The sequence below is a fragment of the Cololabis saira genome, chromosome 14, assembly GCF_033807715.1.
Source record: "Cololabis saira isolate AMF1-May2022 chromosome 14, fColSai1.1, whole genome shotgun sequence".
NCBI classification, from domain to species: Eukaryota; Metazoa; Chordata; class Actinopteri; order Beloniformes; family Belonidae; genus Cololabis; species Cololabis saira.
The window spans coordinates 43,069,918-43,082,949 of NC_084600.1; the positions used below are offsets into that span (position 1 = coordinate 43,069,918).

At 44.1% G+C, this 13,032-nt stretch overlaps 1 protein-coding gene across 1 annotated transcript in view; it reads left to right on the forward strand.

The window, feature by feature from the left end:
* tiam1a (TIAM Rac1 associated GEF 1a) overlaps positions 1 to 13,032 on the forward strand; it is an 83,802-nt gene that overhangs the window by 44,508 nt on the left and 26,262 nt on the right. Inside the window, exons 15-16 of the mRNA XM_061740637.1 lie at positions 4,432 to 4,644; positions 8,859 to 8,977. Coding sequence (XP_061596621.1) covers positions 4,432 to 4,644; positions 8,859 to 8,977 — 332 coding nt within the window. The remainder of the gene's footprint in view (positions 1 to 4,431; positions 4,645 to 8,858; positions 8,978 to 13,032) is intronic.

Below are 13,032 nucleotides of genomic sequence, written 5' to 3' on the forward strand. Positions count from 1 at the left end.
TAGTCTTCACTGCAGTTAGGATTAATGGGGATCCGTAGTAAATTTAAGTTAGTTAGTTAGTGATTTATTCCGAACATGCAAATGATATATAACGTAAATATGAACAAGTAAAACAGAAATAATAATACAAAATGGCCAATCAAGACAATTTTACAAAACAAAACAAAATAAAACAAAAAAACAGCACAGTAATTTCACTTGTATGTCCGAAAAGGGGTGGGAAGAAGTATAACTTATTTAATCCCGCCCCTTCTCCATAAAATATTAACAATATTTATTTATGTCCTTCTAAATAAATAAATGATACTCAGAACCAGCGGATACTCAGAACCAGAAAAGAAACAACTTTATCTTTGTGCTGCAACAACACAGCGTGCGCAGAAGTATGGAGAGAAAATCCACTCAAAACATGTGTGTGTGTGTGTGTTATCTGATTTGTGATATTTGTGTATTATTAGATTTCTGCGTGCATAACTTGTAACTCGAAGTTACGGACAAAACGGTAGTTAGGAATTCAAAAATCCTCCTACACACACAAATCATTAAATACATGTGCACAAATTGCACAAAGCTATCGATGCAAACAAATGGTTTTCCGACTCTTTTCCTCCAAAAAGCGTCACAGATTCATACTACATGGTGCATTCAAGGACTGATGGAAAGCTGGGTCATCTGAGTTTCCATCTCAATATTCTATCATTCCTTTTATGGACAGATATGCATTTATGAGCCTCACAAATGTAATTAGGTGTTTTAAAGCAACGACCGCTGGGTGGAAACACTGACGGTCGAATCGGGAGGCGAGAAGACGGTGATGGCATCACGGTGGTCTGAGGTGGGTTTACCTGCTTAGGGGAGGTAACTAGAACATGATTAAATGGTAAATGGCTTACACTTATATAGCACTTTCCAGCTGTATTCCTACGGACCCAAAGCGCTTTACACTGTAGACCAGGGGTCGGCAACCCTCGGCTCTTGAGCCGCATGCGGCTCTTTAGCGCCACCGTAGTGGCTCCTGGAGCTTTTTCAAAAATGTTTGACAATTTTTTTCCTTTTTTTCTCTTTTTTTTTCCTTTTTTTCTTCTTTTTTTCTTTTTTTTTGTCTTTTTTTCTTCCTTTTTCCTTTCCTTTTTAATCTCCAGATTTTCTCGAAATTTTTACTTTTTTCTCGACATTTCAACTTTTTTCTCAAAATTTCGACTTTTTTCTCAAAATTCTGACCTTTTTCTCGACATTTCGACTTTTTTCCTCAACATTTCAACTTTTTTCTTCAACATTTAAACTTTTTTCCTCAACATTTAAACTTTTTTCCTCAACTTTTTGACTTTTTTCTTGACATTTCCACTTTTTTCTCGAAGTGCATCATGAAAAAAAAAAATCTTCCCCCAGTTATAACTAAAATAGATACATGCAGCATGTGATGTCTTCATTCTAAGGCTTATACAAGACTTTTAATTTTTTGAGGCTCCAGACATATTTGTTTTTTGTGTTTTGGTCCAATACGGCTCTTTCCACATGTTGGGTTGCCGACCCCTGCTGTAGACATTGACCCACACACATTCACACACAGGTTGTCGGTGGAGCTGCCACACACAACGGCGCTGGCCGTACAACCGGGAGCAACCGGGGGATTCAGTGTCTTGCCCAAGGACACTTTGGTGGACACAGGAGGAACTAGGGTTGGAACCACTGACCTTCAGGTTCATGGGGACGAACGCTCTACCAACTGAGTTTATCCTGGCTCTGTCACACCTCTTAACGTGTATTTTTCTACTTTTGCATAGATTCTGCGTCCAGTCATGTTATCAACCCGCTCCACAAAACATTGCTCCCCCGTGCTCATGGGTCTCACCCCAACTCTCACTTTTTCACTTTTATTTAGATTAGAACAGCAAAATTTAACAAAAAAAACTCCTGCACACCTTCTTCTCACCGTACACTTGTTTATTAGGCCAACGTTTCGGTCATAGACCTTTTTCAAGGCATCAAGTTTGATGCCTTGAAAAAGTGCAATAATGCAAATAAATGCATTTAAATGTAGTTATTTATGTGTCCACTAGAGGGCAAATAAGTAATTTTAATGCAGTAACTTATATGTCCACTAGAGGGCAAATAAATGCATTTAAAAACGCTAATTTATGTGTCCACTAGAGGGCAAATAAGTTATTTTAATGCAGTAATTTTTATGTCCACTAGAGGGAAAATAATTCATTTTAATGCAGTAATTTTTATGTCCACTAGAGGGCAAATAAATGCATGACCGAAACGTTGGCCTAATAATTTAGAATAAAGAAAAAACTCCCGCACACAGAATTTGTGCGGGAGTTTTTTTGTTAATTTGGCTGCAGCTTTCCTCCTCCGACGCACCTTTCTGCAAATCCCGTATGCAAAAGTTTTTCCACTTCGGATTTAGATTAGAACAAAAAAATATTTCAAAATGTAGAATACACAATCTTTTCAAAACACCCAATAGATTTTTAAAAAATAATTTCAGTATCAGGTAAATAACGCTGATGACCCAGCTTTCCATCAGTCCTTAAATGCACCGTGATGAATCTGTGAAGCTTCTTGGAGGGAAATAGTCTCAAAATCATTTGTGCGTATCTGCAGCCTCGTGCGTATTTAAGGACTTGTGTGTGTAGGAGGCTTTTTGAATTCACAATTATTGTTTTGTCTGTAACTTCGAGTAAATTACGAACGCACAAATCTAATAATACCCACAAATCAGATAAAAATCACACAAAAATGTTTTTATTTGATTTTCTCTCCATATAGAAGGGTTGTGGGATTGTTGTGCACGATAGATTACATAGTACGACTTGTCATCAGTGTTGAGATCTCTGACGTGGGAAAGGAAACGTAGTAGATGAGCAGATATGAAGTGTGTTCATCGCTGGGATTGTTGAGGATTTGAAAAGCCGCTACCAGAGGAGAGGAGGCCATAAAGAGGTCATTCATAAAGAGATGGAGAGACACGTGACTCCAGCAGCCAGTGAGAATAATAACGGCTGATATCGGGCTCTTCATCAGGGCTGAGGAGACGTGAGTCACCTGCCCTACTTCCTGGTCCTTCCCCCGCCGGCAGAAACATCTCCCTCAGATACGAGCCAGAGTTTCTTTGTTTGATACGAGCAGCCGGGTCACGAGACCCCCCCCCCCCCCCCCCCCCAGAGGAGCCTATCCTTTACCCAGCCAGCGAGGCTCGGAGATGCTGATGTACAGAGAGTAACGCGCTAGTCGGGTCCAGGACAAGGTCAGCCGAGTGTAAGATTGTAGCCTCCGGGACAGCAATCTAAAAGCTGCTAGTTTAGCAGGCCGGCGGGGTGGGGGGGGTCTGGGAGGGCCGGGGGGGTCGGGGGGGTCGGGGGGGTCGGGGGGGCCGGGGGTACCGGGGGGGGGGGGGGGGGGGGGTCACACAAAGCCTCTCTCTGCAGAGCTGCTCCGGGTTTTGCAGCATCACAACGTTAACTGTGTCAGGAGTGTGTGATGAAGAATGAGTGGATGGATGTTGAATGAAAGAGACCGTGAAGAAAACAGCACTGGACAGAGAAACCCCCCCGAGGGGATTCTTCTGGTCGCACGCACGCACGCACGCACGCACGCACGCACGCACGCACGCACGCACGCACGCACGCACACACGCACGCACACACACACACACGCACACTCAGAGGTTCATTTATAACAGCATACACACATTTATACACACACACACACTCATACACACACATTCAGACACACACATTCATAAACGCACAAATAGACCCAGACATTCCTACTACACACACACACACACACACACACACACACACACACACACACACACACACACACACACACACACACACACACACACACACACACACACACATTAATACAAACATTCAGACACACACATTCTTACACACATTCATACACACACACACACAGACACATTAATACACTCTTTCATACACACACACGCACACACACATTTATACACACACTTAGACACACACATTCTTACACACACATTTGTACACACACATGCAAACACATTCATCCACACGCACACACACACATTCATACACAAACATTCATACACACATTCATATACTATATCCATATTCTTTAAAAAAGAACATGGTGGTGGTTTTATATATATATATATATATATATATATATATATATATATATATATCTATATATGATGCCGTGACTCCCGGGCTTCGTGTTCTCCTCTCTGAAACCCGTCTGGTCCTGTTAGCTCGGTATTTGCCTAGAGCTTTAAACATTTAAACACGGATGCAGTTTTAGTTTCCTGCAGCTCATGAGAGCTGCAACACGTCTGATCGTCTCAGATCCTCCACCGATCCCTCAGAGTTCCACATCTCAGTATATCCTGGGTTCTTCTGCCTCTCCCGTGTATGTAACATGTCCCTCCCGCCGCAGGTCTGAGACCCGGGGACGAGCTGCTGTTCCTGAACGGTAAACCGGCGTCGGAGCTCCAGACGGAGGACATGAGGGCTGCGTTCGTCACCCCCGCCCTCACCCTGAGCGTCAGCACCCTGCCCCAGCTCAGCCCGCGGGTGCTGTGCTGCCACCCGCCCCGCCGCTCTGACGGGGACCCGGCCGCCGCCACCGACATCTTCTCCCAGAGCCAAGGTACGAGTCCGGGCCCCGGAACGTAGCTCTGCTAACGGGGCTTTTCCACTAGCACCTACTCGGCTCTACTTGGCCTGGTTTCTTTTCCATGACAATCTGGTGTTAGTGGAAAAGCACCAAACTGGGCCGAGTAGGTACTAGTGGAAAAGCACCAAACTGGGCCGAGTAGGTGCTAGTGGAAAAGCACCAAACTGGGCCGAGTAGGTGCTAGTGGAAAAGCGCCAAACTGGGCCGAGTAGGTACTAGTGGAAAAGCGCCAAACTGGGCCGAGTAGGTGCTAGTGGAAAAGCACCAAACTGGGCCGAGTAGGTGCTAGTGGAAAAGCGCCAAACTGGGCCGAGTAGGTACTAGTGGAAAAGCACCAAACTGGGCGAGTAGGTACTAGTAGAAAAGCACTGTTGTGCAACAAGTAGCGCTGTTCAGTTATCAAGAACTATTAATACTTTTATTCAACAATTATTAATAATTAATAAGGTAGATTATTTATCAAATTGAATTCTCAAAATGACTTGATTCTTGCAGGGGCACCACCTGGGCCTTACTTAACCAGGGAAAATTATAACTTTTAACAGCAGAAATCAGTCTCAGAAATAGATATTATTCTGCAGAGTAGTAAATTTTACTATTATCACTACAGAATAACCGTTGAAGGCCATTACAGTTCGGCACTAGCTCTGTCAAACAGTCATTGTGACCAGAATTTGTGTAAAACATCACAAACAACCTCTCATTAAAATCAATCAGAATTTATTCATATCCAAGTGTCAAGCAGATGGTAAGGCGACACCATTGAATAAATCCTGATGGCGCACTACGTTAAAACATAAAACACTAATTATCAAAAAAAACAAGAATGAAACGTTAACTGCATGAATGGAAAAAGAAATCAAAACAATAAACACGTGATACAAAACGATCATCTATGGTTCAAAACAACGTGGCTGCATGTGGCCCTGTGGTATTTAAAGATGCGGCGCCCTCGCCACGCCACGTGCAATCAGAAGGGGTGACAAAACACGGCATTTAAAACGTGAATAACTGGCGGAAAATGGCGCTACAAAATAAACAAACAACAATAATGCCGGTAATAATGCCAGTAATATGCGTACAGTAACTTCATTAAACACAAATTTAGCTCTGAACCGCTCTAGATTAAACTGATCACCCAGAACCATAAACCTCACGCCTCCTCTGGGTCCGGATCGGGAAGCTGCGGGTTCTGTCGACTGCGGGTTGCGTTTCTGCCGGGGTTTTCCAGTCAGAGTCTCTCGGCTCGGTTTCCTCCTCCCTGAAACGAAAAGGGACACGGTGGAGCGCCGCCTTGGGCCGGGCCGTGCTTTCGGATCGAACGGAGCCTCTCACGCGCTTCGAGGCGCGGCAGGGCCGGTCACTTGTAGACGTGCAGCTCTTCTCGTCGGTCGCCGAAGCGCAGGCGTCACGGATCCAGGAAATGCAGCTCACAGCTGTGGCGGGACGCCTGCTGGCCGTGCTCGAGAGTAGGGACTAGTGGAAAAGGGCCAAACTGGGCCGAGTAGGTGCTAGTGGAAAAGTGCCAAACTGGGCCAAGTAGGTGCTAGTGGAAAAGCACCAAACTGGGCCGAGTAGGTGCTAGTGGAAAAGCACCGAACTGGGCCGAGTAGGTGCTAGTGGAAAAGCACCGAACTGGGCTGAGTAGGTACTAGTGGAAAAGCACCAAACTGGGCCGAGTAGGTGCTAGTGGAAAAGCACCGAACTGGGCTGAGTAGGTACTAGTGGAAAAGCACCAAACTGGGCTGAGTAGGTACTAGTGGAAAAGCACCAAACTGGGCTGAGTAGGTACTAGTGGAAAAGCACCAAACTGGTCCAGCGGGATTCACGCTGTCAGAGTAGCACGTTTACATTATTAAATTCAGGATTCATTTATTAACCGAACCGTGAACAGCTATTCACCAACAACCCCCCCAACTTAGTGGGAAGGTGGATGCATCTGCAGGGGTGAGGAGGGCGGCGGGCTAATTATGCACGGCTGCCGCCTGACGGCTCACCTGAAGGCGTTTCCCCCCCCACCCACGGGAGCAAGGGCACCATTTGTATTCCTCAGAACCGGCTCGTGTTTCCACTCGGAGCTGCATGAATATTAATGCGGTTCAGCGGCGTGGAGCCGTCACCGTGAAGGCCGCGCCATACGGAGGGTCGGGGGGAGATGCTAGCACAGATGGAGGTCACGATGATGTCATGCTGCTGTGGAAATGATCCGAGGACCAAATGTCCATCTTTGATTCTGTAGTAGAGAGTAACTCATCATCAACGTGGCTCCTTGTGTTTATCAGCACAACTTAAAAGCAACAAGGACACTGAAATCCCTTTTCCACCAAACCGGTTCCAGGGCTGGTTCTGGTTCACAACTCGTTCAACTTGGGAACTAGCTGAGAACCGGTTTGTTTTTCCACAACTCCGGTGCTAAGGGACGCCACGTCATTACGTCACTGCAAACGTCAGTTACATGTACGTCTCTGCAGACGTCAGTTACGTCTCTGCAAACGTCAGTTACGTCTCTGCAAACGTCAGTTACGTCTCTGCTAACGTCAGTTACGTCAGTTACGTCTCTGCAAACATCAGTTACGTCTCTGCAAATGTCAGTTACGTCTCTGCAAATGTCAGTTACGTCGCTGCAAACGTTAGTTACGTCAGTTACGTCTCTGCAAACGTCAGTTACGTCTCTGCTAACGTCAGTTACGTCAGTTACGTCTCTGCAAACGTCAGTTACGTCTCTGCTTACGTCAGTTACGTCTCTGCAAACGTCAGTTACGTCTCTGCTAACGTCAGTTACGTCTCTGCTAACGTCAGTTACGTCTCTGCTAACGTCAGTTACGTCTCTGCTAACGTCAGTTACGTCTCTGCAAACGTCAGTTACGTCTCTGCTAACGTCAGTTACGTCTCTGCAAACGTCAGTTACGTCTCTGCAAACGTCAGTTACGTCTCTGCAAACGTCAGTTACGTCTCTGCAAACGTCAGTTACGTCTCTGCTAACGTCAGTTACGTCTCCGCTAACGTCAGTTACGTCTCTGCAAACGTCAGTTACGTCTCTGCGTTTGCATGAAAGTTGCAGCAACAACCAGGTATCTGCTCTAACAGGACTTGGTCCACGTAGCTCCTCCGTGGACACATCTCTAAAAGACAGGTTGTCTCCTCCTCCCATGATGCTTTGCTGCATCCAGATTCATTCTTTTTTGAAAATGTCTCCGTCTCCCAGTCTTGCTGTTGCCGTTGGTCTGAATAACTCCGCCCCTCCGCTTACGTAAGCGGTTCTTTCCTCTAGACCAGCAAAGAGTTGGTGCTACCTTGGAACCGGTTCTTCTGGTCCGGAGCCAGTTCTTTTTCAGTTGAAACAGAAAGCCCGGTTCCAAAAGCAGCATTGGTCCAGAACCCGCCTGGAACCGGTTTGGTGGAAAAGGGGTACCAGACTTTTTGTGGGGATCCAAAAAGCAAAATGACGCCAATTAACAGGTCATTTAGGTACATAAATCCAGTAAGACACCAAAACATTTATTTATTAGGATGGAATGCAGACAAACATTTGGCGCTTTTATACTAGTAGCTACTCAGCACGACTCGACTCGCCTTGTCCTTGTTTGTTTTTAGACATCCAGATGAGAAGTAGGCGGTTGGAGATGACAACAACACTAAAGATGTAGAACCTGGAGGAGATGATATATGTGCTGTGTTCCATATCAAGTTAAAAAATGAGAGTGAGAGCGTTGGTAGCTGAGCAGCTATGAAGAGACAGAGCTCCTGGTAGATCTGGTGGTTCCTTATCGCCCGTCTAGATCCCTTTTTAATTCTCTCCTCAGCCACCAGGTTTATGAACATCTGACCCTCAGAGTTGGATCACCAAACAGACTGAGTTTTGCTGCCATTGCCTGTTGAATAAAATGAAGAAGAAGCCGTGAGTCGCTCTTTTGCTGACTCCCGCTTCCTGACTCAGACGTCTGACTCCAACCCCCCGACCAATCGGTGGCCTGTAGTGTGATGATGTCAGATGCAGCCGCCTCAGCCACTTAGAACCTCAGGAGAATAAATACAGAAGAAGTATCAACTCGGCACGTTAGACACCTAGTGGAAAAGCGCAAAACCGGGGCGAGTCGAGTCGCGCTGAGTAGGCACTAGTGTAAAAGAGCCAATTGAGAGAGATTGTGGACTTTACAAACCGTCTCCGTCTCTGTCTCTGCTCGTAGAGGACATCTTGGACGAGGTGTCCGGCCTGACGGTGGAGGACGAGAGCATGGAGGAGGGACCTCGACACCTGCAGAGCCCCGGAGACGAGCACAGGACCGTCACGACGACGGGACGGAAGGTGGGAGCCGACATGCCGAGTACAGAGAGAGAGCACCAAGCTTTAAACCCTTTAAGCTTTAAATTACATGTATTTTTCCTACATTTGATCTCTTAGGACAGTAAAATAGTTATACTTCATGTATAATTCAGCTCGTCTGGGGGGGTGGGGGTCCATGATGACACTAAAACTCTGCAAGTCCGTCACTCAGAATCCTGCAGAAACAAATACAGCGTAGAGGATGGAAAAAATGATGATGATCCGCGCTACACAGTGTGTGTGTGTGTGTGTGTGTGTGTGTGTGTGTGTGTGTGTGTGTGTGTGTGTGTGTGTGTGTGTGTGTGTGTGTGTGTGTGTGTGTGAGACCGCAGACAGGTGAGTGGGAGAACGAGGGAACAGCTTCGCTCTCTAATTAAGATTCTGTCTGGTCCAATCAGGGTCAGCGCGGTGATTGCTGGGAGGGGCTGTGGTTCGCCCCGTCTCCTTGGATACGGTTGTCACTCTCATTACCATGGTGATGTCTGATAGCTAGCAACCACTGGAAACGTTCTTCTCCCCCGTATCTCCTTGATTAGCTCGCCCAGAACAAAGATGAAGGATGTTTCTGGGACACGGGCTTCGGTCTGGAGGGGTCGGACCCGGTTCTGTCCTGTTGGACCCTGGTGGTTAATGATGATGTGTTAGTGGTTAACTATGATGCTAGTGGTTAACTATGATGGGCTGCTAGTGGTTAACTATGATGCTAGTAGTTAACTATGATGTGCTAGTGGTTAACTATGATGTGCTAGTGGTTAACTATGATGTGCTAGTGGCTAACTATGATGTGCTAGTGGTTAACTATGATGTTAGTGGTTAACTATGATGTTAGTGGCTAACTATGATGTGCTAGTGGCTAACTATGATGTGCTAGTGGTTAACTATGATGTTAGTGGTTAACTATGATGTTAGTGGTTAACTATGATGTGTTAGAGGTTAACTATGATGCTAGTGTTTAACTATGATGCTAGTGGTTAACTATGATGTGCTAGTGGTTAATTATGATGTGCTAGTGGTTAACTATGATGTTAGTGATTAACTATGATGTTAGTGGTTAACTATGATGCTAGTGGTTAACTATGATGCTAGTGGTTAACTATGATGGGCTAGTGGTTAACTATGATGGGCTAGTGGTTAACTATGATGTGCTAGTGGTTAACTATGATGCTAGTGGTTAACTATGATCTGCTGCTAGTGGTTAACTATGATGGGCTAGTGGTTAACTATGATGAGCTAGTGGTTAACTATGATGTGCTAGTGGTTAACTATGATGTTAGTGATTAACTATGATGCTAGTGGTTAACTATGATGCTAGTGGTTAACTATGATGGGCTAGTGGTTAACTATGATGGGCTAGTGGTTAACTATGATGTGCTAGTGGTTAACTATGATGCTAGTGGTTAACTATGATCTGCTGCTAGTGGTTAACTATGATGGGCTAGTGGTTAACTATGATGAGCTAGTGGTTAACTATGATGTGCTAGTGGTTAACTATGATGCTAGTGGTTAACTATGATGCTAGTGGTTAACTATGATGGGCTGCTAGTGGTTAACTATGATGTGCTAGTGGTTAACTACGATGTGCTAGTGGTTAACTATGATGCTAGTGGTTAACTATGATCTGCTGCTAGTGGTTAACTATGATGGGCTGCTAGTGGTTAACTACGATGTGCTAGTGGTTAACTATGATGTGCTAGTGGTTAACTATGATGCTAGTGGTTAACTATGATCTGCTGCTAGTGGTTAACTATGATGTGCTAGTGGTTAACTATGGTGTGCTAGTGGTTAACTATGATCTGCTGCTAGTGGTTAACTATGATGGGCTAATGGTTAACTATGATGGGCTAGTGGTTAACTATGATGTGCTAGTGGTTAACTATGATGTGCTAGTGGTTAACTATGATGTTAGTGGTTAACTATGATGGGCTAGTGGTTAACTATGATGTGCTAGTGGTTAACTATGATGTGCTAGTGGTTAACTATGATGTTAGTGGTTAACTATGATGTGCTAGTGGTTAACTATGATGTGCTAGTGGTTAACTATGATGTTAGTGGTTAACTATGATGTGCTAGTGGTTAACTATGATGTGCTAGTGGTTAACTATGATGTGCTAGTGGTTAACTATGATGTTAGTGGTTAACTATGTGCTAATGGTTAACTATGATGTGCTAGTGGTTAACTATGATGTTAGTGGTTAACTATGATGTGCTAGTGGTTAACTATGATGCTAGTGGTTAACTATGATGTTAGTGGTTAACTATGATGTGCTAGTGGTTAACTATGATGCTAGTGGTTAACTATGATGCTAGTGGTTAACTATGATGCTAGTGGTTAACTATGATGGGCTAGTGGTTAACTATGATGCTAGTGGTTTACTATGATGTGCTAGTGGTTAACTATGATGGTATTGGTTAACTATGATGTGCTAGTGGTTAACTATGATGCTAGTGGGTAACTATGATGCTAGTGGTTAACTATGATGGTATTGGTTAACTATGATGTGCTAGTGGTTAACTATGATGTTAGTGGTTAACTATGATGCTAGTGGTTAACTATGATGCTAGTGGTTAACTATGATGTGCTAGTATGATGCTAGTGGTTAACTATGATGTTAGTGGTTAACTATGATAGGCTAGTGGTTAACTATGATGGGCTAGTGTTTAACTATTATGCTATTGGTTAACTATGATGGGCTGCTAATAGTTGGATGTAAAATACGAGAAGATGACATAAACCCTGTTTCTCTGGTTGTTGTGGGTCGTAGGTTTTAAACCAACAGCTTACACGTTCAAAATGATTATACACCTCCTTTTTTGAGTGATCTGATCTGGACAGGACCAGCTAACAGATATAACAGAGAGCTGGGACCTGAGGAAGACGTCAAACTGACGAGACCTTTACAGGAACAAACGTTGAAGCGAAAAATCACCTTTGAACACGGAAATAATCGAGACTCGGCTTCCTACGAACCAAATTTGTGTCTCATCTCCATCTTTTTAGCCTCCGAGTCCTTTCATCTTTTTTTTCCTCGTTTCCCTGAATTTTCACCCAGCCGTGTGATTTACCGTCATATTGGGTCATGTTCACATTCATCCCTCTGATCAGCTGCTCTCCTTGTCTACCGTCCTTTGTTTTAAACGTCCTTTCTGTCCCGCCGTCCTTCCAGCTTTCTTCTGATCTCAGATATCCCCCCCCCCCGATCCCCCCGACCCCCCGACCCCTGCTGTTCATCATCCCAGCCGACACCAGGAGGCTGCTGTTAGTTTCTCTCCAGCCGTCTGGAGGTCGTGACCTCAGCCTGAAACACATATGGAGGCTGTCGGCAACAAACTGGCAGCAGAACTACGGAACCGTTTCAGTTCCTGCCGCTGTTCTGTCTAGTGGTGGGGAAAAAAAACGATATTGCAATATATTGTTGCGCTCTCTGTCGCAATAAATAATCGCTAAACTGATGGCAAATATCGATATTTTATTACAAAAAACATAATGGATTTACGCGGTTGTCACCGAACTATTGTTCATGCACTTTAATTTGTGCAGCTGTTCAGTGTTTACATTTACAAGCCTAGGAGGCAGTGAGGTTTATACAAATGCACTTTCTTTGTACATTTTATGCAGTTTTGGCATTGAATAAATGCATAACTACAGACGTTTTCCTTTTCATGGGTATTTTTTCTTTTTCAGTCACATATATCGTGATATTATCGTTATCGTGGACCTCATATCGCCACACAGTGCAAAAACTCAAAATCTTAACAAGAATATTTGTCTTATTATAATAATAATTATAATATAAATCTCTCAAGACTCATCACTGGAAAAAACAACAATTTTCACCTGCTTCAAGTAGATTTTCACTTTTCACTGTATTTTGGTTAACTCTAATAACTATAAATAATAAAATAATAACTCTTTAACTCTAATAACTCTAATCTCGAAAATACACTACCCATAACATGAATTGCATTACACTTTGTGAACATTATACGATAAAGAGAAAAAAAATAACAATTCTATCGCTTTATTTGATATTCATTCA